The sequence below is a fragment of the Pseudopipra pipra genome, chromosome 4 (genome assembly GCF_036250125.1).
Source record: "Pseudopipra pipra isolate bDixPip1 chromosome 4, bDixPip1.hap1, whole genome shotgun sequence".
NCBI classification, from domain to species: domain Eukaryota; kingdom Metazoa; phylum Chordata; class Aves; order Passeriformes; family Pipridae; genus Pseudopipra; species Pseudopipra pipra.
Window position 1 is genome coordinate 20,452,067 of NC_087552.1, and position 24,782 is coordinate 20,476,848.

Here is a 24,782-nt window from a genome sequence, read left to right on the forward strand (position 1 = left end):
AAGAAAGTAAGAGAAGGAAATTCCAGCTGCATTTCAAAAAAATCAAACACTCCTTCTCCTTCTGGCTGGCAGGTGTTGACTGTAAGGAATCTGTCTTCAGGAGGGGAAATGACATTTAGTCAGAGCATCAGGAAAATGTAAAATATATATATAGTCACCTGTCCTTCAGCACGGAAAAAAATCAGATAAAAAGGAATGTATTACAGCATAGAATAAAGCAGTATAGAATAAAGACAGGTCTTGCTGCACAGGGCATCATGTTTCCCAAACAGCACCTTCACGCATTAAGAATACCACCTCCAAAACAGACTTCTTTTTTGGGCATAGCAATTGCTGAACAGCAATAAATGGCTGCCTGCTCTTGCCACTCAGCCATCCAAGGACCTCGGAAGGCAAGAGACTGTAGCTAGTGTGGTCAACTGGTCCAGCATTTGCACAGTCATTTCAGGTCAGCCTTACCAGGATGCCCTGTGATCTTCAGGGGAGAAAGTGCATGCCAAAACAGTGCTCGCAGAGTACTTCCTCTGAAGAATTGATGTGCTCCTGTTTTCCCTGTTTTGGGGGCAGTGTTGCTGCACTCCCAGCCTTCAGAAGCCATGCAGCCTTGCTGTTGGAGAATCATCGGCTAAGGCACCAGACAATGAGAGCGGGGACTTTGTCTGGCAAAGGAAACCCCCGTGTTTCCTTTCATTAAGTGTAAACACGCCCCTTGCAAGTGCCTTTCTGCAGCTAAGTGCTCAGTAGAGGTGAGAGTTTTAAAGAAAGCTGAAACTTCACAGGTGGGAATTGCAGGAGCAATTTTTCATCCACAGAATTTCAGTGTAGACCTGGGGCTTTCAGCAAGTGCATCACTTTTCAAATGACACCCTCACCTGTAAGGTGGAGCCCAAGATTTCCTCCAAGCCTTGGGCACTCTCAGCTTGTTTTCCGAGTCCCTGCGTTCTGTATATTTACAGCAGAGAACCTGCAGAGCTACAGGAGCTCAACAAAGAGACCTCCTCAGCAGCTGTGGTACACCCCAGTGTAAGGAGTTGGAGAGATGAAAGGCAGATTTGTTACCACACAGTGTTCCCTGGGAAGCTGGGAATCAATTGTATCGGGGTGTGCCTTTGAATCACACACCAGTGATCATTGCACCAAATGTGTTTGCCTTACTAAGCACTACAAGTCCAGGATAAATCTTCTAAAGGACACTGTTGTCCACCACCAGAGGACAGTCCCTTGATGTCTGCACTAAATCACCAGGGAAACAAGCTAAGCCTCAAATCCTTATTCCATGGAAGGGTAGAGCTCATTTCCAGAGGAGTTTTGTGCCCTTTCTTTCCTTCCATTGACATTCCTTTCTTTTCTTTTTCATGTTGGGTCCTGCTTTTAGCTCTAGATTTTGATAGAGACCAATTGCACCTGATTTTCATGGGGATGAAATGTCTGCAAGTCATCCTACAGCTAGTGTGGGATCTTGGGGCAGATCTGTGAGGCTGCGGGTTTTGGCTCTTCTAAACCCACAGTCTTGGGCTTTCCCTGTGCAGGGCATTCCAGGGCAGTGGGACAGGCTTCCAGTGACAGAAGAGAATTTTCCAGCATTTTTTTGGCATTAGCTGTAGAGAACATTCAGGGGCTCTGCATACATCTGCAAGCAAAGCTAGAGCAGCTGTTGTTGTGATGGTCACTGGAACCGTTGTCCTGGTGCACGGACCGTTGTCCTGGTGCATGGAGTGTTGTGCTGGTGCACAGACCGTTGTCCTCATGCACGGAGTGTTGTGCTGGTGCACGGACCGTTGTCCTCGTGCATGGAGTGTTGTCCTGGTGCACAGACCGTTGTCCTCGTGCACGGGAGCCTCCGTGTGCACAGTGTGCTTGGCGTGCTCGTTGCAGGAGGGTGCTCCTCGTCGAGGCACTCACCTCCAGCAGGCTGCATTTGGACACCAGGGGTGTCCTTTTCTTCCTTGGCGTGCACAGGCTGCGGAATTCTTGCCCAGCATGGCTAAAGTCTTCCATCGAATCTGTGCCGCCTTTCGCCGGGTTTTTCCTATGGCCTATGCTTTTTGTTCCCACCCAGACAAACCCGGGCTGCTGACCCATCTAGCAAGTAAGTAGAGGTTTTCTCCAGGTGCAGCCAACCTGGCTTTTGGATCAATGTGTTGTTTATGCTGCCCCTTAGTGACTGCATTGCCTTTGAAACCAAAATGCCCCACAGATACCATGATTTTGGTAAAGCTCATGTCAGGGGCATCAGCTCCAAAGGGGGTGTCTCCAGCCATTCACGGGGGTGTGGGCAGCATTTGCAATTGAACCCACAGGGTTCTGTGCCCTACACGGGTTAGTCCGTGGCAGTGGAGTCTGTAATTTCCTCAGTTGTTGCTTCAGCCAATACAACTTCCCAAATGCAGATTGGCAGAGCTCCTCAGAAGTCCCTCTAAAGACTGTGCAGTTCTCTCCAGTTTTTCCCTAAATTCCATCATTCATAGGTTGGGCAGTGTGACCTGCCCCAATGTTAGCTCGAATAGCTCTTGCTTTGGTGATGAAATGCAAAGTTGAAGCAGTGTGTGGTCCCAAACTTGGAAGCTGTTTGTGTGCTGTGTCAGAAGAGAAGTGTCATGGCTAAGGGGAAGTTGGGGGCAGCTTTATTGGGGAAAAGAAAAGCAAAGAAGAGAAAGGAAGAGAAAAAGGAAAAGGAAAAGAAGAAAGGGAGGGGGAGGGGGAGGGGAAGGGGTGGGGCAGTGGGTAGGGGAGGGGGTGGGGAAAGGGGTTGAGGGGGCAGGGTGAGGGGCGGGTGAGGGGGCGGGGCAAGGGGCGGGTAAGGGGGCGGGGTAACAGGAGAGGTGAGGGGGCGGGGCAAGGGGCAGGGCAAGGGGGCGGGGCAAGGCAGGGTGGGGCGAGGCGAGGCGAGGAGAGGAGAGTTGTTTTAGCTCTTGGGCACAAGAAATCAATGACTGGGAGGGGGAGGGGGAAGGGGAGGAGCAGGGGAGGGGCAGGGTGCAGGGCGAGGGTGGAGATGAGGGATGTGGCAAGGGGTGGGGTGAGGGGTGGAGAAAGGCAGGGCAGGGCAAGGTGAGGCGAGGTGAGGCGAGGACAGCTGTTTTAGCTCTTGGGCAGAACAGAATCAATGACTGTCAAAGGACAACGTGCCTTTTCTTGACCAAGTTTCTCTTTATTTGATTTAGAATAAGAAAAATAGAAACTGCCCTGGCAAAACAGGGCAGAAAACTAGGCCCAAGAAGCTGTAGCAAAACAACAACCTGCTATATTGTGCTCTTCTCTTGCTCCCTGTGTGAAAGAACTGTGCTACTGAAGGGATGTTGTGAATGAAAAATGCTCTCCGTTTGGGTTGACTTTTTCCATGGGATTCCCCACAACAGCCAGTTTTCTAACATCTGCTTCATTTTCCTTTCCCCATTGCAGGAAAATATGTGTTTAGAAACAGAAGAGGCCGTCCTTCGGTGAGTGACAAAGTAACCCTGACATTCCTAGCCTTTCAGCAGCAAGCCCTGACCTTCGCTTGTTGCAATCGACTACCAGCCCATCAGGCAGAAACAAAGTCTTCTTCAGTGTCTTTGCATCAGCAGAAAAGGCTTTCCTGGCTATTTTTTTTTTTGTCTCTTGGAAGCCTTTTAAGTAGATGACAGTCTGGTTTTGCAGACAGAAAGTTTCTTGCTGCTTTTAGCCATGGGGGAACAACAGCAGTTCACAACAAGATGCACTGCTGTCTAATTAGCCCCCTTGAACTTAGCTGGAGCAACTTAGAATCCCCTTGCTATCAAAGGTTATGATTTCTCCTTAGTACAGCTGGATAGATAGCTGCATAGAAATAAGGTTCTAAATGATATGTGACTGCCTGTCGCTCACACTGCTGTCTGTCCACAGAGGAAACTACCTCGAGCTGACCCTCCTCAGGCTCCTTCTCTTCCTTCCCTTTATGAGGATACAGAGGAGGAAGACAACAACGAAGCTCCACCTGTTGTTGCACCAGAGCCTGAACAGCCAAACTCTGTAAGAGCCAGCTTTGCCTAGCACTCTCATTACTGTAATTCAGAGCTGCCTGTTTCAGACCAGACAGCACTTGCCCCTCATGGCTGAAAATCCTGAGGGCTGGAATCCTACCATAACAAAGTGTTTCCTCCCCCCCAGCCACTGACACCTGGAAAATGGGTTCTGAACTTTCAAGTTCAGTCATCGTTTTCCTGGCATTCTGACAGGGCCCACAAATTTCTCTCTGTATGGGATGTGAGGTAGCCTTGTGTCTGTAAATGGGGAGACACTTAGCCTGCAGTGTCTGTGCAGCCTCCCTGTCACCAGCAGAGCGAGCGCTCCAAAGGCACAGTTCACAGCCTTGCTGCATGTGGATACCTGGGAGAAACTGTCCCATGCAGGTCCCTGCCCTCCTCCATGCACTATTTAGGGGGCTAAATGGACACTTTAAACTACACCCATAACTTTTACATGACCAAAGTTGGGTGAGAAGAGTCCTACGCAGATCGGTCATGGCAAGAGGAGGTCGGTCTCTGAGAAGGGCTGGAACTTAATGGCTGTTCCCTAAAGCTTGAAATACTGATGAGAAGTATCTCTGCAAGCCTCCTTTCTGACACAAACTGATTTCTTGTCACAGACCAATACATGCTCTGGAACAAAATCTTCCACTGCCCTGGAAGCCGCTGCACTGGAAGTCGCTGACAAAGACAACACTCCCACACCTGAGATCCCCTACCTGAGCTCTTCCAGCAGTTCCTGCAGCAGCACCAACGGGCAGCAAAAGACGGTAGAGGAGGACAGCCTAGAGAAACTGAGTATGTCTTCTACATTTCTTGCCTCATAGGGCAGTGCTAATGTTCCTAGACAACAAACACTTGCCTTGCTACCTGTTCTTTTCTGTCTCCTCAGAATGTTTCTCCCTCTTTCTCCCAGTTTCCTGTCAATGTAACTCTTCAAAGAACTGTAGAAAACCAGTCTTTGTGGAAGCCATCTGGACTACAGATCTGCCTCTCTTCTTCTTGTTGTTGTTATTGTTGTTGTTGTTACCCAACTGACTTCAGCTCACAGCCCCAGGCAGAGGAGCTGCAGTTCTGACCTGCTGGAGGCTGGTATTGTCATCCTGAAGTGACCATCTTTCCTTTGTTTTTTTCAGGGAGTATTGTGAGTGTGGGAGATCCTATGAAGAAGTACGTTGAATGGGAAATGATTGCCAGTGGGTAAGTCTGATCACAGTTCCTTCCACAAAGCCAGGTATTTTGCTGGTGCAAGGTCAGGCGGGAAGTCAGACAGGCTCCAAGCATGTTCAGACGCTGCGTTTAGATCCTCCTGCCTCTCAGTGCTGATCCCAATTTAGAACTCTGGCAAGATGGCATCGTCAAAGACAACAGCATGCGGAAAACAATAGTCAGTGGTCAGCAGTATAACCACATCGTTTAGAAACGGAAAACAGAGATAAAAAAGAAACTTTCTTTTGTAGCAGAAGTAGTAAAACCTAATTCAGTAATAGACCCAGTGTCAAGGCAGTTGAGAGGAAAATGCATCCTGATGATGGCAAATGACCTCAAAGGTGGCTGGAGACTGGTTTCCTTACAGGCTGGAGAAAGCCATTTCTAGATCCTTTCCTCAAATGGCCCCTCACATGTGTTCAGGCTTCTCAGAGTAGGGTGTTGCCTGAGATTGGCAGAGACCTTCAAAGGAGGGATCTGAGAACAAAGCAGTTAGAGGTCTGAGCACTCAACAAGGCCAAATGGAAAAAGAAGGAAATATATTCCTTTCCAGTTTTTGTGGACATGCTCCCCCACCTTAGGGAGGGGTCTGAATTAAGTTAATCTGGGCTGTACACTTGAGATTTTCTCCAGCCCTTCATGCTGCACCCAAGTTTTCTCTTGGATACCCTGCATGGCACAGGGCCGGTAGGCTGCTCTGCTCTTGGCTGAAGCATACATGGAGCCAGGTGATTTAGAAACACTCCAGGCAGCAGACGTCTCCTGTCTGGGCTGGCTTTCATTCCTTTCTTCGCTGCTGTTTTCTTTGTAGGGCTTTCGGAACGGTCTATGCAGCGACCGACACTGCCACAGGAGGAGAGGTAAGTGTCAACATTCCCAGCAGATTTTGCAGCTCTGAAGTGCTTTCCATTCTGAGGAGAGCTGTGGCTGGAGCTCTGGGTCCCCAGCACATCGTTCCTGCAAAGGCTGTTCCTCTGAAGCGCAGACTAGTGCAGGCCTACGAAATCCATTTGGGACAGCTCTTCGGGGCTACAGCTTCAGACTTCTGAAATCGCATTTCTGGCTGTCAGCAAATACCTCTGGATCTTCTGGGGAGTTTCTCATCCCCCATGCAGTGCTGGGCTTTGGAACTGGGCTTGGATAGAAGTCTGTGAGGGATCAAAAGCCCTAAGCCCTGATCCTAACCCAGAGCATACCCAGAAAATGCCAGAGAGCATGTTCTTTCTTTTTCAATCCAGGAAACAATTACAAATCTAAACTGCGTTCAAGAGTGTTCTTTAGAGTTGCAAAATCAAAATTTGGTCTGATCTTGTGCAAGAGACTTCCCAAGTTAATGGTTTTCAATGTCATTTTAGGTGGCCATAAAGCAAGTGTGTCTCCAAAAACAGCTCAAAAAGGAACGACTTGTCGATGAGCTCATTGTCATGAGGGACAACAAGCATCCAAATATTGTTAACTATTTAGACAGGTAAGTAGTTCGGGTATGATCATGTGACTGTTCCTTTACAGACTGCAAACCAAAGGTTAAAAGAACCCCCTTTGGTCTCTGGCAGAGAAGTCAGCTTTCTAGTATTATTTTTTATCTATTCCTATACATTGTATGGGAGGAGAGTGCATTTTGTCTGCATTCATCTTTTCTGGCATGCATTGTTTCAAGTCATCCCTATCTTCCTAAAACAACAGCCTGGAAGTTCATTACTTCCAGGTTGGTTTTGCTGTTTGTTTGGGGTTTCTTTTTAAGTTGATCATATTTTCTGTCTCTTGTGACAACTGCTGATAAATCATCATAGGAATTATTTCCCTGTGTTTTTCACTCCCTTGCCATCTGAGACATCTCAGTTTTCATGGATGTGCCTTTCTCACTTAGACTACACAGGTTCCAAGGAGTGTATAGCCTAGGAGGAATGTCTCTGCATTTTATACTGTGTTCATTCTCGACTCTTCCAAGAACAGAAATCGACTTCAGTATTTAGGTAGGGTAATTTAGCTATGCCCATTCTCCATGCCATTGTTTTCTTCTTTCAGCTACCTGTTTGGAGATAAACTGTGGATAGTGATGGAATACCTAGACGGAGGCTCCTTAAGCGATGTTGTTAAGGAAATAAGCATGAGTGAAGGAATGATGGCAGCTGTCTCTCGAGAGGTAAGGGATGCCACTGGTGCTTCCAATTGTTTGGGCAGGCTGGGACTTCTAAACAAGCAGCAAGAACAGGAGTGATTTCATGGTTAGAGCTTTGTTTCCGTGTTGCTTTTCCAATATGGAGAAGAAAGAGCATCTTCAGTGAATGGCCTGCCAGTACAACTCTTGCTGTACCCTCTCTCTTTTTTCTTATTTTATTTACTATTGGCAACTTTGCCAAATCATTTGCCTGGACCCTGTCTCTACTGCATTCCCTGCCTCTAAGTGCAAACATGCTGGTGGCAGAATTTTATACTAACAGCAAAGAAAAACAGAAACTCATTTGTCACAGTCCTCAGCTGAAAGGCAGAGCATTCCACCCAAAATGGTGTGTGACAACAATTGCCATTTCTCTTTCCAAACCTCCAAAGGGAATGTGATTTCCCTTAGAAAGGCAGGGGTTTACTAGTGCAGAGGCAGCAGCAAGCTCTTCCTCTTGACACCACCATGGTTCTGCCAGTCCTCACCGTTCACCTAGAACTGAAATCTTTAAAACCATTGCCTTTCTTGGGTGAGGAAATCGGGTCATTCATTTTTACTCTCCTGTTTCTTTTTTCTCTCTCAGTGCCTGCAAGCACTGGCCTTCCTCCATTGCCACCAAGTGATCCACAGGGATCTCAAAGGCGATAACATTCTTCTTGGAATGGATGGATCCGTCAAGTTGGGTAGGTGTTCTTGCTCAGCCATGCTGTTCCCGGGATGCGGCACGTGGGGCTGCTGGAGACTGCCTGCCAGTTCCCAAAAAGCGGTGCCTGTGGGAGTGCAGGGAGCACTGCTACAAGCTGAGAGCACACTTGCAATGTGCAGAGAGGAACAAGGTGTCCTTGGCTACAGCCCTGAGGAAACAGAGCATGGCCGCTTTTCCTGCTGGATTCAGCCTCCTCAGCCTTCTAGTGGGCAATTCTTGCACTTGGCTTCATAATTCAGGCTGGCTTTCATGATACTGGCTTTTGTCCTCAGCTGATTTTGGTCTCGCTGCTCGCATCACACCTGAGCAGAGCAAACGAAGCTCAGTCGTCGGCACGGCTCACTGGATGGCCCCCGAATATCTAACTAAAGAAGAATACGGACCCAAAGTGGATATTTGGGCACTGGGCATCACAGTGATAGAAATGCTGGAAGGAGAACCTCCTTATTTTTGGGAGCGTCCTCACAGGGTAAGGTGCAAATACTACCAGATAACCACTGTCTTTCTCATCTGTCCCATGTTTTGCCTCCATTGAGAAAAAATACCATTCCCACAAGACTGAACTAGTTCAACCAAAGCCAAGGCAAAAAAAAAAAGGCCCCAGAGCACATCCACATCCTCTATAGCTTTAGTTGCGTCACTCTTGAAAATAACCTGTAAAGCCTGTAAAGTCCATCCTCAGAGAAGCAAAAGGTGCTTTTGCTGATGGAGTTCCTCCTAACTTGGTCAGCCAATGAAATCAGCTGTCAAGGCAAGATCATTTGGGTGTTGGAAGACCTGTGGCTGCACTGGGGCCTTTTTCTTGGTGTCAAAAAATCATTTTGAACCCTCTGCCCAGGAAGAAACTGCCACTGGAAGATGGAGCGACAAAAATGGGGTCTGTGGGAGCAGTTAGGGAGATGAAAGAAAGAGGTAAAGTCCTGTGTTTCCTTTTCCTCCAGGCCATGCAGCTCATCATTTCAAAGGGGATACCGGAGCTGCAAAACCGCGAGAAACTGTCCCCTGCATTGCAGGACTTTCTGAACCGCTGCTTGCAGGCAGACGAGGACAGTCGATGGTCTGCTGAGAAACTTCTGCAGGTAAAATGCAAAGTGGCTGCCAGTCACACAACTGTCCCATGCATCGGTGTTCTCGTCTGCTAAACTCCAAGGCATCAGGTGCCCCCGCCTCGTATTAATCCCCAGAAGTGCTCTGTCCTCTGATCATTTTGGTGGCCCTGATTTGGATCTAAGGGAGCCTGTTCAGTTTTGTCAGGTTCCTAATGCCAGGAACGGAGCCCTGAAATGGTGCTGGTGGTGGAGGAACCCAATAAAATCAGTGCCTGCCAAGTGATCCGAGAACTTGGCTGTGGGAAGGAAGGGGCTGAGCCCAAATCCTACTGGGATAAACATTTCTTGGTGACCTTGAGTTTCCTGAAGAGCAGCTTATGCTCCTCATCTTTTTTGACTACTAGAATAGCCCATGTCTTTAGGAAAGAGGAACCTATGTATTTTGAGTTTCCTGAAAGGACCAAAGCCCTGGGACAGCAAGCAGCATTCCCACAGCCCTGGCAGGGCAAATATCCCATTGAGCTTGAGAAAGGGGTTAATAGGATTATGGGTCACGTCTGCCTGTCATAACAAGGTCCTGGACATGAAGACAGAGGTGCAGATGGTCCCCTCAGTCCTATTTCTGCACATTTCTCGTAACCCGAGGAGTACTGCTTGAGCTCGTGAGGAACTGAGTTTGGAAAGTAATGGTCCATTTCTCTTCTTTTCCTTTGGGCAGCATCCATTTTTACTCTCAGCCTTGCCCCTCTCCGGCCTGACGACTGTGATCAATGCAGCAAACCAGCTGAGGGAGGCCAGCAGACAGAGGAAGGGTTTTGGCATGCCTTCCTCCAGTTCCATCGATGGGTGGAACTCAGAACAAAACTGAAGGAGCCTCATCCCCAGTGTATACCCTGGGGGAGTTCCACAGAGGAGGGGGCGCTTAGGAGTCGATTAGGGCACAGGGCATCACCACCAGCAGGTGGTGAGCAACTGCATTGTACATTGCTTGTTTTGCTTGGGTTTCATCTCTTTCTCCGTTTTACTACTGTTACAATTAGGATTTGCATTAGTATTACTATTAGTGATTGTATTAGTATTAGTGTTAGTGTTACTATTTGTATTCATATTGGATTTTACTCTGTTTCAATTATTATACTGTTCTTATCTCAACATATGAGTTTTGCTTGGGTTTCATCCCTTTCTCCGTTTTACTACTGTTACAATTGGGATTTGCATTAGTATTACTATTAGTGATTGTATTAGTATTAGTGTTAGTGTTACTATTTGTATTCATATTGGATTTTACTCTGTTTCAATTATTATACTGTTCTTATCTCAACATATGAGTTTTGCTTGGGTTTCATCCCTTTCTCCGTTTTACTACTGTTACAATTGGGATTTGCATTAGTATTACTATTAGTGATTGTATTAGTATTAGTGTTAGTGTTACTATTTGTATTCATATTGGATTTTACTCTGTTTCGATTATTAAACTGTTCTTATCTCAACATACGAGTTTTGCTTGGGTTTCATCCCTTTCTCCGTTTTACTACTGTTACAATTAGGATTTGCATTAGTATTACTATTAGTGATTGTATTAGTATTAGTGTTAGTGTTACTATTTGTATTCATATTGGATTTTACTCTGTTTCAATTATTAAACTGTTCTTATCTCAATATACGAGTTCTACTTCTGATTTTCCTCCCTTTTCCACTGGGGAGAGGGATGGGGATGGGGATGGAGATGGGGATGGGGATGGGGATGGAGATGAGGATGGGGATGGGGATGGGGATGGAGATGAGGATGGGCATGGGCATGGGCATGGGGATGGGCATGGGGATGGGGATGGGGGGGAGCAAGCGGCTGTGTGGTGCTTACTTACCAGCCCAGCTGGTAACTTAAACCATAACACTTCACCAGCACATGATTCTTCAACGAGTCCAACTACTCTGTCACCTTTTCTTCAAATGAGATTTAAAGTCTTGGTATCATAAAAATCACCATCAACACACCCGTGATTCATGTAATTCAGTTATGCACACACTGCACTGAGAAGTCCACTGACTATTTTTAAACTTGGTCCTTCTTAATTTCACTGTGCTCAGGTTTTTGGCCTACTAGTTAGAACAAAAAAGATAAGTAGAAGGCATTCCCTAGCATTAATGATTTCACAGGATCAGAGAGTTGTACAATATCCCAAGTTGGAAGGGACCCACAAGGATTGAGTCCAACTCCTGGCCCCCCACAGGACAGCCCCAAGAATCACACCATGTGCCTGAGAGCATAGTTCAAATGCTTCTTGAACTCTGTCACAATTGGTGCTGTGACCACTTCCCTGGGGAGTCTCTTCCAGTGCCCTATCACCCTCGGGAGGAAGAACTTTGCCTGATATCCAACCTAAACCTGCCCTGACACAGCTTCATGTCATTCCCTCGGGACCTCTCACTGGTCACCACAGAGATCAGTGCCTGCCCCTCTGCTTCCCCTCACAAGGAAGTTGTAGACCACAATGAGGTCTCCCCTCAGGCTTCTCTTCCCCAGGCCGAACAAGCCAAGTGACCTCAGCGGCTCCTCCTAAGGCTTCCCCTCAAGGCCCCTCACCCTCCTCCTGGGCCTCCTTTGGACACTCGCCAAGAACTTCATATCTCCCTTCTATTGGTCACCCACAAGCTGAGGCCGCACCAGCACAGAGGGGAGCAGGACAATCACCTCCCTCTGCCAGCTGGCAATGCTGTGCCTGATGCACACATACGTCTATTTGATGATAAACCCTTCCCAGCAGTTGAGGGGGAACTGAAATCAAACTATTTAGGCAAATTCCGCTGTCACTTCCACCTCTGAAGCTTTTTTGTCTGTTTTGGTTGGTTGGTGTTTGTTTGTGTTTCTGTTTCTGTTTTGGTTGGTTGGTTTGTTTCTTTGATCGAGTTCCCAGCCTGCTTTTCACTTCATAATAGCCTGTGAAACAAATGGCCTTCGGACACGGACAGGGCACAGGAGCTGGGCACAGCCTGGAGCTGGCTCTCCTGCTGGCTCTGCCTGGGCCAGCAGGGACCCGGGCCAGGGCAGAAATTCCCGCTGCTGCCTGAGGCCAGCACACAAGGCATCAACAGCAAAGGAGAAGCCCTTCCTGAAGGAGTCCCGGCTCCCTCAGGCTGGGCCTAAGGCATCCCGGCATCCCGCCCACTGCCCCGCCAGACAACACAGCGTTCTCAAAAAGCAATGGACACTGTCAGCATTTAGGCAAGAACATACCTGAAACTCCTTCCCCAGAGATGCTTGCTGCCTTCACACAGAAACACTGAATTTTTAGTGTTATACGGGACCTCGGGAGATTCTCCGGTCCAACCCCTCTGCCAAGACAGGGTCCCCCAGAGCAGACTACACAGGAACATGGCCTGGTGGGTTTTGATGTCTCCAGACAGGGAGACTCCACGACCTCCTTGGGCAGCCCGCTCCTGTGCTCTGCCACCCTCAACATAAAGAACTTCTTCCTCATGTTGGAGGGAAACTTTTGTGGTTTAGTTTATGGCCATTGCTTCCTGTCCTGTGCAGAATCACACACCATCCTCTAGGCACCCACCTTTGAGATTTTTATATGCATAAATGAGACCCCTCTCAGTCTTCTCGAGACTAAACAGGCCCAGCTCCCACAGTCTCTCCTTAGAAGAGAGATGCTCCAGACTCATCATCATCTTCATTTCAACTGATGCTGCAGCCTCTGCTTATTCTGAAATATAGCAGGAGACCGCCTGGTTTTATAAGAAGAAAGTAAGAGAAGGAAATTCCAGCTGCATTTCAAAAAAATCAAACACTCCTTCTCCTTCTGGCTGGCAGGTGTTGACTGTAAGGAATCTGTCTTCAGGAGGGGAAATGACATTTAGTCAGAGCATCAGGAAAATGTAAAATATATATATAGTCACCTGTCCTTCAGCACGGAAAAAAATCAGATAAAAAGGAATGTATTACAGCATAGAATAAAGCAGTATAGAATAAAGACAGGTCTTGCTGCACAGGGCATCATGTTTCCCAAACAGCACCTTCACGCATTAAGAATACCACCTCCAAAACAGACTTCTTTTTTGGGCATAGCAATTGCTGAACAGCAATAAATGGCTGCCTGCTCTTGCCACTCAGCCATCCAAGGACCTCGGAAGGCAAGAGACTGTAGCTAGTGTGGTCAACTGGTCCAGCATTTGCACAGTCATTTCAGGTCAGCCTTACCAGGATGCCCTGTGATCTTCAGGGGAGAAAGTGCATGCCAAAACAGTGCTCGCAGAGTACTTCCTCTGAAGAATTGATGTGCTCCTGTTTTCCCTGTTTTGGGGGCAGTGTTGCTGCACTCCCAGCCTTCAGAAGCCATGCAGCCTTGCTGTTGGAGAATCATCGGCTAAGGCACCAGACAATGAGAGCGGGGACTTTGTCTGGCAAAGGAAACCCCCGTGTTTCCTTTCATTAAGTGTAAACACGCCCCTTGCAAGTGCCTTTCTGCAGCTAAGTGCTCAGTAGAGGTGAGAGTTTTAAAGAAAGCTGAAACTTCACAGGTGGGAATTGCAGGAGCAATTTTTCATCCACAGAATTTCAGTGTAGACCTGGGGCTTTCAGCAAGTGCATCACTTTTCAAATGACACCCTCACCTGTAAGGTGGAGCCCAAGATTTCCTCCAAGCCTTGGGCACTCTCAGCTTGTTTTCCGAGTCCCTGCGTTCTGTATATTTACAGCAGAGAACCTGCAGAGCTACAGGAGCTCAACAAAGAGACCTCCTCAGCAGCTGTGGTACACCCCAGTGTAAGGAGTTGGAGAGATGAAAGGCAGATTTGTTACCACACAGTGTTCCCTGGGAAGCTGGGAATCAATTGTATCGGGGTGTGCCTTTGAATCACACACCAGTGATCATTGCACCAAATGTGTTTGCCTTACTAAGCACTACAAGTCCAGGATAAATCTTCTAAAGGACACTGTTGTCCACCACCAGAGGACAGTCCCTTGATGTCTGCACTAAATCACCAGGGAAACAAGCTAAGCCTCAAATCCTTATTCCATGGAAGGGTAGAGCTCATTTCCAGAGGAGTTTTGTGCCCTTTCTTTCCTTCCATTGACATTCCTTTCTTTTCTTTTTCAAGTTGGGTCCTGCTTTTAGCTCTAGATTTTGATAGAGACCAATTGCACCTGATTTTCATGGGGATGAAATGTCTGCAAGTCATCCTACAGCTAGTGTGGGATCTTGGGGCAGATCTGTGAGGCTGCGGGTTTTGGCTCTTCTAAACCCACAGTCTTGGGCTTTCCCTGTGCAGGGCATTCCAGGGCAGTGGGACAGGCTTCCAGTGACAGAAGAGAATTTTCCAGCATTTTTTTGGCATTAGCTGTAGAGAACATTCAGGGGCTCTGCATACATCTGCAAGCAAAGCTAGAGCAGCTGTTGTTGTGATGTCACTGGAACCGTTGTCCTGGTGCACGGACCGTTGTCCTGGTGCATGGAGTGTTGTGCTGGTGCACGGACCGTTGTCCTCATGCACGGAGTGTTGTGCTGGTGCACGGACCGTTGTCCTCGTGCATGGAGTGTTGTCCTGGTGCACAGACCGTTGTCCTCGTGCACGGGAGCCTCCGTGTGCACAGTGTGCTTGGCGTGCTCGTTGCAGGAGGGTGCTCCTCGTCGAGGCACTCACCTCCAGCAGGCTGCACTTGGACACCAGGGGTGTCCTTTTCTTCCTTGGCGTGCACAGGCTGCGGAATTCTTGCCCAGCATGGCTAAAGTCTTCCATCGAATCTGTGCCGCCTTTCGCCGGGTTTTTCCTATGGCCTATGCTTTTTGTTCCCACCCAGACAAACCCGGGCTGCTGACCCATCTAGCGAGTAAGTAGAGGTTTTCTCCAGGTGCAGCCAACCTGGCTTTTGGATCAATGTGTTGTTTATGCTGCCCCTTAGTGACTGCATTGCCTTTGAAACCAAAATGCCCCACAGATACCATGATTTTGGTAAAGCTCATGTCAGGGGCATCAGCTCCAAAGGGGGTGTCTCCAGCCATTCACGGGGGTGTGGGCAGCATTTGCAATTGAACCCACAGGGTTCTGTGCCCTACACGGGTTAGTCCATGGCAGTGGAGTCTGTAATTTCCTCAGTTGTTGCTTCAGCCAATACAACTTCCCAAATGCAGATTGGCAGAGCTCCTCAGAAGTCCCTCTAAAGACTGTGCAGTTCTCTCCAGTTTTTCCCTAAATTCCATCATTCATAGGTTGGGCAGTGTGACCTGCCACAATGTTTGCTCAAATAGCTCTTGCTTTGGTGATGAAATGCAAAGTTGAAGCAGTGTGTGGTCCCAAACTTGGAAGCAGTTTGTGTGCTGTGTCAGAAGAGAAGTGTCATGGCTAAGGGGAAGTTGGGGGCAGCTTTATTGGGGAAAAGAAAAGCAAAGAAGAGAAAGCAAGGGAAAAAGGAAAAGGAAAAGAAGAAAGGGAGGGGGAGAGGGAGGGGAAGGGGTGGGGCAGTGGGTAGGGGAGGGGTGGGGAAAGGGGTTGAGGGGGCAGGGTGAGGGGCGGGTGAGGGGGCGGGGCAAGGGGCGGGTAAGGGGGTGGGGTAACAGGAGAGGTGGGGGCGGGGCAAGGGGCAGGGCAAGGGGGCGGGGCAAGGCAGGGTGGGGCGAGGCGAGGCGAGGAGAGGAGAGTTGCTTTAGCTCTTGGGCACAAGAAATCAATGACTGGGAGGGGGAGGGGCAGGGAGGAGCAGGGGAGGGGCAGGGTGCAGGGCGAGGGTGGAGATGAGGGATGTGGCAAGGGGTGGGGTGAGGGGTGGAGAAAGGCAGGGCAGGGCAAGGTGAGGCGAGGTGAGGCGAGGACAGCTGTTTTAGCTCTTGGGCAGAACAGAATCAATGACTGTCAAAGGACAATGTGCCTTTTCTTGACCAAGTTTCTCTTTATTTGATTTAGAATAAGAAAAATAGAAACTGCCCTGGCAAAACAGGGCAGAAAACTAGGCCCAAGAAGCTGTAGCAAAACAACAACCTGCTATATTGTGCTCTTCTCTTGCTCCCTGTGTGAAAGAACTGTGCTACTGAAGGGATGTTGTGAATGAAAAATGCTCTCCGTTTGGGTTGACTTTTTCCATGGGATTCCCCACAACAGCCAGTTTTCTAACATCTGCTTCATTTTCCTTTCCCCATTGCAGGAAAATATGTGTTTAGAAACAGAAGAGGCCGTCCTTCGGTGAGTGACAAAGTAACCCTGACATTCCTAGCCTTTCAGCAGCAAGCCCTGACCTTCGCTTGTTGCAATCGACTACCAGCCCATCAGGCAGAAACAAAGTCTTCTTCAGTGTCTTTGCATCAGCAGAAAAGGCTTCCCTGGCTATTTTTTTTTTGTCTCTTGGAAGCCTTTTAAGTAGATGACAGTCTGGTTTTGCAGACAGAAAGTTTCTTGCTGCTTTTAGCCATGGGGGAACAACAGCAGTTCACAACAAGATGCACTGCTGTCTAATTAGCCCCCTTGAACTTAGCTGGAGCAACTTAGAATCCCCTTGCTATCAAAGGTTATGATTTCTCCTTAGTACAGCTGGATAGATAGCTGCATAGAAAGAAGGTTCTAAATGATATGTGACTCCCTGTTGCTCACACTGCTGTCTGTCCACAGAGGAAACTACCTCGAGCTGACCCTCCTCAGGCTCCTTCTCTTCCTTCCCTTTATGAGGATACAGAGGAGGAAGACAACAACGAAGCTCCACCTGTTGTTGCACCAGAGCCTGAACAGCCAAACTCTGTAAGAGCCAGCTTTGCCTAGCACTCTCATTACTGTAATTCAGAGCTGCCTGTTTCAGACCAGACAGCACTTGCCCCTCATGGCTGAAAATCCTGAGGGCTGGAATCCTACCATAACAAAGTGTTTCCTCCCCCCCAGCCACTGACACCTGGAAAATGGGTTCTGAACTTTCAAGTTCAGTCATCGTTTTCCTGGCATTCTGACAGGGCCCACAAATTTCTCTCTGTATGGGATGTGAGGTAGCCTTGTGTCTGTAAATGGGGAGACACTTAGCCTGCAGTGTCTGTGCAGCCTCCCTGTCACCAGTAGAGCGAGCGCTCCAAAGGCACAGTTCACAGCCTTGCTGCATGTGGATCCCTGGGAGAAACTGTCCCATGCAGGTCCCTGCCCTCCTCCATGCACTATTTAGGGGGCTAAATGGACACTTTAAACTACACCCATAACTTTTACATGACCAAAGTTGGGTGAGAAGAGTCCTGCGCAGATCGGTCATGGCAAGAGGAGGTCGGTCTCTGAGAAGGGCTGGAACTTAATGGCTGTTCCCTAAAGCTTGAAATACTGATGAGAAGTATCTCTGCAAGCCTCCTTTCTGACACAAACTGATTTCTTGTCACAGACCAATACATGCTCTGGAACAAAATCTTCCACTGCCCTGGAAGCCGCTGCACTGGAAGTCGCTGACAAAGACAACACTCCCACACCTGAGATCCCCTACCTGAGCTCTTCCAGCAGTTCCTGCAGCAGCACCAACGGGCAGCAAAAGACGGTAGAGGAGGACAGCCTAGAGAAACTGAGTATGTCTTCTACATTTCTTGCCTCATAGGGCAGTGCTAATGTTCCTAGACAACAAACACTTGCCTTGCTACCTGTTCTTTTCTGTCTCCTCAGAATGTTTCTCCCTCTTTCTCCCAGTTTCCTGTCAATGTAACTCTTCAAAGAACTGTAGAAAACCAGTCTTTGTGGAAGCCATCTGGACTACAGATCTGCCTCTCTTCTTCTTGTTGTTGTTATTGTTGTTGTTGTTACCCAACTGACTTCAGCTCACAGCCCCAGGCAGAGGAGCTGCAGTTCTGACCTGCTGGAGGCTGGTATTGTCATCCTGAAGTGACCATCTTTCCTTTGTTTTTTTCAGGGAGTATTGTGAGTGTGGGAGATCCTATGAAGAAGTACGTTGAATGGGAAATGATTGCCAGTGGGTAAGTCTGATCACAGTTCCTTCCACAAAGCCAGGTATTTTGCTGGTGCAAGGTCAGGCGGGAAGTCAGACAGGCTCCAAGCATGTTCAGACGCTGCGTTTAGATCCTCCTGCCTCTCAGTGCTGATCCCAATTTAGAACTCTGGCAAGATGGCATCGTCAAAGACAACAGCATGCGGAAAACAATAGTCAGTGGTCAGCAGTATAACCACATCGTTTAGAAACGGAAAACAGAGATAAAAAAGAAACTTTCTTTTGTAGCAGAAGTAGTAAAACCTAATTCAGTAATAGACCCAGTGTCAAGGCAGTTGAGAGGAAAATGCATCCTGATGATGGCAAATGACCTCAAAGGTGGCTGGAGACTGGTTTCCTTACAGGCTGGAGAAAGCCATTTCTAGATCCTTTCCTCAAATGGCCCCTCACATGTGTTCAGGCTTCTCAGAGTAGGGTGTTGCCTGAGATTGGCAGAGACCTTCAAAGGAGGGATCTGAGAACAAAGCAGTTAGAGGTCTGAGCACTCAACAAGGCCAAATGGAAAAAGAAGGAAATATATTCCTTTCCAGTTTTTGTGGACATGCTCCCCCACCTTAGGGAGGGGTCTGAATTAAGTTAATCTGGGCTGTACACTTGAGATTTTCTCCAGCCCTTCATGCTGCACCCAAGTTTTCTCTTGGATACCCTGCATGGCACAGGGCCGGTAGGCTGCTCTGCTCTTGGCTGAAGCATACATGGAGCCAGGTGATTTAGAAACACTCCAGGCAGCAGACGTCTCCTGTCTGGGCTGGCTTTCATTCCTTTCTTCGCTGCTGTTTTCTTTGTAGGGCTTTCGGAACGGTCTATGCAGCGACCGACACTGCCACAGGAGGAGAGGTAAGTGTCAACATTCCCAGCAGATTTTGCAGCTCTGAAGTGCTTTCCATTCTGAGGAGAGCTGTGGCTGGAGCTCTGGGTCCCCAGCACATCGTTCCTGCAAAGGCTGTTCCTCTGAAGCGCAGACTAGTGCAGGCCTACGAAATCCATTTGGGACAGCTCTTCGGGGCTACAGCTTCAGACTTCTGAAATCGCATTTCTGGCTGTCAGCAAATACCTCTGGATCTTCTGGGGAGTTTCTCATCCCCCATGCAGTGCTGGGCTTTGGAACTGGGCTTGGATAGAAGTCTGTGAGGGATCAAAAGCCCTAAGCCCTGATCCTAACCCAGAGCATACCCAGAAAATGCCAGAGAGCATGTTCTTTCTTTTTCAATCCAGGAAACAATTACAAATCTAAACTGCGTTCAAGAGTGTTCTTTAGAGTTGCAAAATCAAAATTTGGTCTGATCTTGTGCAAGAGACTTCCCAAGTTAATGGTTTTCAATGTCATTTTAGGTGGCCATAAAGCAAGTGTGTCTCCAAAAACAGCTCAAAAAGGAACGACTTGTCGATGAGCTCATTGTCATGAGGGACAACAAGCATCCAAATATTGTTAACTATTTAGACAGGTAAGTAGTTCGGGTATGATCATGTGACTGTTCCTTTACAGACTGCAAGCCAAAGGTTAAAAGAACCCCCTTTGGTCTCTGGCAGAGAAGTCAGCTTTCTAGTATTATTTTTTATCTATTCCTATACATTGTATGGGAGGAGAGTGCATTTTGTCTGCATTCATCTTTTCTGGCATGCATTGTTTCAAGTCATCCCTATCTTCCTAAAACAACAGCCTGGAAGTTCATTACTTCCAGGTTGGTTTTGCTGTTTGTTTGGGGTTTCTTTTTAAGTTGATCATATTTTCTGTCTCTTGTGACAACTGCTGATAAATCATCATAGGAATTATTTCCCTGTGTTTTTCACTCCCTTGCCATCTGAGACATCTCAGTTTTCATGGATGTGCCTTTCTCACTTAGACTACACAGGTTCCAAGGAGTGTATAGCCTAGGAGGAATGTCTCTGCATTTTATACTGTGTTCATTCCCGACTCTTCCAAGAACAGAAATCGACTTCAGTATTTAGGTAGGGTAATTTAGCTATGCCCATTCTCCATGCCATTGTTTTCTTCTTTCAGCTACCTGTTTGGAGATAAACTGTGGATAGTGATGGAATACCTAGACGGAGGCTCCTTAAGCGATGTTGTTAAGGAAATAAGCATGAGTGAAGGAATGATGGCAGCTGTCTCTCGAGAGGTAAGGGATGCCACTGGTGCTTCCAATTGTTTGGGCAGGCTGGGACTTCTAAACAAGCAGCAAGAACAGGAGTGATTTCATGGTTAGAGCTTTGTTTCCGTGTTGCTTTTCCAATATGGAGAAGAAAGAGCATCTTCAGTGAATGGCCTGCCAGTACAACTCTTGCTGTACCCTCTCTCTTTTTTCTTATTTTATTTACTATTGGCAACTTTGCCAAATCATTTGCCTGGACCCTGTCTCTACTGCATTCCCTGCCTCTAAGTGCAAACATGCTGGTGGCAGAATTTTATACTAACAGCAAAGAAAAACAGAAACTCATTTGTCACAGTCCTCAGCTGAAAGGCAGAGCATTCCACCCAAAATGGTGTGTGACAACAATTGCCATTTCTCTTTCCAAACCTCCAAAGGGAATGTGATTTCCCTTAGAAAGGCAGGGGTTTACTAGTGCAGAGGCAGCAGCAAGCTCTTCCTCTTGACACCACCATGGTTCTGCCAGTCCTCACCGTTCACCTAGAACTGAAATCTTTAAAACCATTGCCTTTCGTGGGTGAGGAAATCGGGTCATTCATTTTTACTCTCCTGTTTCTTTTTTCTCTCTCAGTGCCTGCAAGCACTGGCCTTCCTCCATTGCCACCAAGTGATCCACAGGGATCTCAAAGGCGATAACATTCTTCTTGGAATGGATGGATCCGTCAAGTTGGGTAGGTGTTCTTGCTCAGCCGTGCTGTTCCCGGGATGCGGCACGTGGGGCTGCTGGAGACTGCCTGCCAGTTCCCAAAAAGCGGTGCCTGTGGGAGTGCAGGGAGCACTGCTACAAGCTGAGAGCACACTTGCAATGTGCAGAGAGGAACAAGGTGTCCTTGGCTACAGCCCTGAGGAAACAGAGCATGGCCGCTTTTCCTGCTGGATTCAGCCTCCTCAGCCTTCTAGTGGGCAATTCTTGCACTTGGCTTCGTGATTCAGGCTGGCTTTCATGATACTGGCTTTTGTCCTCAGCTGATTTTGGTCTCGCTGCTCGCATCACACCTGAGCAGAGCAAACGAAGCTCAGTCGTCGGCACAGTTCACTGGATGGCCCCCGAATATCTAACTAAAGAAGAATACGGACCCAAAGTGGATATTTGGGCACTGGGCATCACAGTGATAGAAATGCTGGAAGGAGAACCTCCTTATTTTTGGGAGCTTCCTCACAGGGTAAGGTGCAAATACTACCAGATAACCACTGTCTTTCTCATCTGTCCCATGTTTTGCCTCCATTGAGAAAAAATACCATTCCCACAAGACTGAACTAGTTCAACCAAAGCCAAGGCAAAAAAAAAAAGGCCCCAGAGCACATCCACATCCTCTATAGCTTTAGTTGCGTCACTCTTGAAAATAACCTGTAAAGCCTGTAAAGTCCATCCTCAGAGAAGCAAAAGGTGCTTTTGCTGATGGAGTTCCTCCTAACTTGGTCAGCCAATGAAATCAGCTGTCAAGGCAAGATCATTTGGGTGTTGGAAGACCTGTGGCTGCACTGGGGCCTTTTTCTTGGTGTCAAAAAATCATTTTGAACCCTCTGCCCAGGAAGAAACTGCCACTGGAAGATGGAGCGACAAAAATGGGGTCTGTGGGAGCAGTTAGGGAGATGAAAGAAAGAGGTAAAGTCCTGTGTTTCCTTTTCCTCCAGGCCCTGCAGCTCATCATTTCAAAGGGGATACCGGAGCTGCAAACCCGCGAGAAACTGTCCCCTGCATTGCAGGACTTTCTGAACCGCTGCTTGCAGGTAGACGAGGACAGTCGATGGTCTGCTGAGAAACTTCTGCAGGTAAAATGCAAAGTGGCTGCCAGTCACACAACTGTCCCATGCATCGGTGTTCTCGTCTGCTAAACTCCAAGGCATCAGGTGCCCCCGCCTCGTATTAATCCCCAGAAGTGCTCTGTCCTCTGATCATTTTGGTGGCCCTGATTTGGATCTAAGGGAGCCTGTTCAGTTTTGTCAGGTTCCTAATGCCAGGAACGGAGCCCTTAAATGGTGCTGGTGGTGGAGGAACCCAATAAAATCAGTGCCTGCCAAGTGGTCCGAGAACTTGGCTTTGGGAAGGAAGGGGCTGAGCCCAAATCCTACTGGGATAAACATTTCTTGGTGACCTTGAGTTTCCTGAAGAGCAGCTTACGCTCCTCATCTTTTTTGACTACTAGAATAGCCCATGTCTTTAGGAAAGATGAACCTAAGTAAGTATTTTGAGTTTCCTGAAAGGACCAAAGCCCTGGGACAGCAAGCAGCATTCCCACAGCCCTGGCAGGGCAAATATCCCATTGAGCTTGAGAAAGGGGTTAATAGGATTATGGGCCACGTCTGCCTGTCATAACAAGGTCCTGGACATGAAGACAGAGGTGCAGATGGTCCCCTCAGTCCTATTTCTGCACATTTCTGGTAACCCGAGGAATACTGCTTGAGCTCGTGAGGAACTGAGTTTGGAAAGTAATGGTCCATTTCTCTTCTTTTCCTTTGGGCAGCATCCATTTTTACTCTCAGCCTTGCCCCTCTCCGGCCTGACGACTGTGATCAATGCAGCAAACCAGCTGAGGGAGGCCAGCAGACAGAGGAAGGGTTTTGGCATGCCTTCCTCCAGTTCCATCGATGGGTGGAACTCAGAACAAAACTGAAGGAGCCTCATCCCCGGTGTATACCCTGGGGGAGTTCCACAGAGGAGGGGGCGCTTAGGAGTCGATTAGGGCACAGGGCATCACCACCAGCAGGTGGTGAGCAACTGCATTGTACATTGCTTGTTTTGCTTGGGTTTCATCCCTTTCTCCGTTTTACTACTGTTACAATTAGGATTTGCATTAGTATTACTATTAGTGTTTGTATTAGTATTAGTGTTAGGATTACTATTCGTATTCATATTGGATTTTTACTCTGTTTCAATTATTATACTGTTCTTATCTCAACATACGAGTTTTGCTTGGGTTTCATCTCTTTCTCCGTTTTACTACTGTTACAATTAGGATTTGCATTAGTATTACCATTAGTGTTTGTATTAGTATTAGTGTTAGTATTACTATTTGTATTCATATTGGATTTTACTCTGTTTCAATTATTAAACTGTTCTTATCTCAACATACGAGTTTTGCTAGGGTTTCATCTCTTTCTCCGTTTTACTACTGTTAAAATTAGGATTTGCATTAGTATTACTATTAGTGTTTTTATTAGTATTAGTGTTAGTATTACTATTTGTATTCATATTGGATTTTACTCTGTTTCAATTATTAAACTGTTCTTATCTCAACATACGAGTTCTACTTCTGATTTTCCTCCCTGTTCCACTGGGGAGGGGGAGGGGGATGGGGATGAGGATGGGGATGGGGATGAGGATGGGGATGGGGATGAGGATGGGGATGGAGATGAGGATGGGCATGGGGATGGGGATGGGGATGGGGGGGAGCAAGCGGCTGTGTGGTGCTTACTTACCAGCCCAGCTGGTAACTTAAACCATAACACTTCACCAGCACATGATTCTTCAACGAGTCCAACTACTCTGTCACCTTTTCTTCAAATGAGATTTAAAATCTTGGTATCATAAAAATCACCATCAACACACCCGTGATTCATGTAATTCAGTTATGTACACACTGCACTGAGAAGTCCACTTTCTATTTTTAAACTTGGTCCTTCTTAATTTCACTGTGCTCAGGTTTTTGGCCTACTAGTTAGAACAAAAAAGATAAGGCATTCCCTAGCATTAATGATTTCACAGGATCAGAGAGTTGTACAATATCCCAAGTTGGAAGGGACCCACAAGGATTGAGTCCAACTCCTGGCCCCCCACAGGACAGCCCCAAGAATCACACCATGTGCCTGAGAGCATAGTTCAAATGCTTCTTGAACTCTGTCACAATTGGTGCTGTGACCACTTCCCTGGGGAGTCTCTTCCAGTGCCCTATCACCCTCGGGAGGAAGAACTTTGCCTGATATCCAACCTAAACCTGCCCTGACACAGCTTCATGTCATTCCCTCGGGACCTCTCATTGGTCACCACAGAGATCAGTGCCTGCCCCTCTGCTTCCCCTCACAAGGAAGTTGTAGACCACAATGAGGTCTCCCCTCAGGCTTCTCTTCCCCAGGCCGAACAAGCCAAGTGACCTCAGCGGCTCCTCCTAAGGCTTCCCCTCAAGGCCCCTCACCCTCCTCCTGGGCCTCCTTTGGACACTCGCCAAGAACTTCATATCTCCCTTCTATTGGTCACCCACAAGCTGAGGCCGCACCAGCACAGAGGGGAGCAGGACAATCACCTCCCTCTGCCAGCTGGCAATGCTGTGCCTGATGCACACATACGTCTATTTGATGATAAACCCTTCCCAGCAGTTGAGGGGGAACTGAAATCAAACTATTTAGGCAAATTCCGCTGTCACTTCCACCTCTGAAGCTTTTTTGTCTGTTTTGGTTGGTTGGTGTTTGTTTGTGTTTCTGTTTCTGTTTTGGTTGGTTGGTTTGTTTCTTTGATCGAGTTCCCAACCTGCTTTTCACCTCACAGTAGCCTGTGAAACAAATGGCCTTCGGACACGGACCGGGCACAGGAGCTGGGCACAGAAGCTGGGCACAGCCTGGAGCTGGCT

The 24,782-nt window shown here is 47.7% G+C and overlaps 3 protein-coding genes across 3 annotated transcripts; all 3 read left to right on the forward strand.

Annotated features, from left to right (window-relative positions):
- The first annotated feature begins 1,662 nt into the window (after positions 1–1,662).
- On the forward strand, positions 1,663–5,930 carry LOC135413715 (uncharacterized). Its single transcript, XM_064653721.1, has 5 exons — positions 1,663–2,089; positions 3,403–3,440; positions 3,865–3,990; positions 4,607–4,784; positions 5,123–5,930. The coding sequence occupies exons 1-5, from the start codon at positions 1,663–1,665 to the stop codon at positions 5,188–5,190; spliced, it is 837 nt and encodes a 278-aa protein (XP_064509791.1). The 3' UTR covers positions 5,191–5,930.
- On the forward strand, positions 5,359–10,171 carry LOC135413716 (serine/threonine-protein kinase PAK 3-like). Its single transcript, XM_064653722.1, has 8 exons — positions 5,359–5,387; positions 6,007–6,055; positions 6,551–6,663; positions 7,221–7,338; positions 7,940–8,039; positions 8,335–8,531; positions 9,004–9,141; positions 9,830–10,171. The coding sequence occupies exons 1-8, from the start codon at positions 5,359–5,361 to the stop codon at positions 9,977–9,979; spliced, it is 894 nt and encodes a 297-aa protein (XP_064509792.1). The 3' UTR covers positions 9,980–10,171.
- A 7,362-nt stretch (positions 10,172–17,533) lies between these two features.
- LOC135412895 (serine/threonine-protein kinase PAK 3-like) lies at positions 17,534–23,070 on the forward strand. Its single transcript, XM_064651882.1, has 9 exons — positions 17,534–17,633; positions 17,972–18,035; positions 18,856–18,904; positions 19,400–19,512; positions 20,070–20,187; positions 20,789–20,888; positions 21,184–21,380; positions 21,853–21,990; positions 22,683–23,070. The coding sequence occupies exons 2-9, from the start codon at positions 17,998–18,000 to the stop codon at positions 22,830–22,832; spliced, it is 903 nt and encodes a 300-aa protein (XP_064507952.1). The 5' UTR covers positions 17,534–17,633; positions 17,972–17,997; the 3' UTR covers positions 22,833–23,070.
- Positions 23,071–24,782: the final 1,712 nt, after the last annotated feature.

Coding starts and splice junctions, on each gene's coding strand:
- LOC135413715 (XM_064653721.1), top strand. CDS start 1,663: ATGGTCACTGGAACCGTTGTCCTGGTGCACGGACCGTTGTCCTGGTGC. Junction 3,991..4,606: donor AGCCTGAACAGCCAAACTCT/GTAAGAGCCAGC, acceptor TTCTTGTCACAG/ACCAATACATGCTCTGGAAC. Junction 4,785..5,122: donor GGACAGCCTAGAGAAACTGA/GTATGTCTTCTA, acceptor TGTTTTTTTCAG/GGAGTATTGTGAGTGTGGGA.
- LOC135413716 (XM_064653722.1), top strand. CDS start 5,359: ATGCGGAAAACAATAGTCAGTGGTCAGCA. Junction 5,388..6,006: donor ACAATAGTCAGTGGTCAGCA/GTATAACCACAT, acceptor TTTTCTTTGTAG/GGCTTTCGGAACGGTCTATG. Junction 7,339..7,939: donor TGGCAGCTGTCTCTCGAGAG/GTAAGGGATGCC, acceptor TTTCTCTCTCAG/TGCCTGCAAGCACTGGCCTT.
- LOC135412895 (XM_064651882.1), top strand. CDS start 17,998: ATGAAGAAGTACGTTGAATGGGAAATGATTGCCAGTGG. Junction 18,905..19,399: donor ACACTGCCACAGGAGGAGAG/GTAAGTGTCAAC, acceptor ATGTCATTTTAG/GTGGCCATAAAGCAAGTGTG. Junction 21,991..22,682: donor CTGCTGAGAAACTTCTGCAG/GTAAAATGCAAA, acceptor TCCTTTGGGCAG/CATCCATTTTTACTCTCAGC.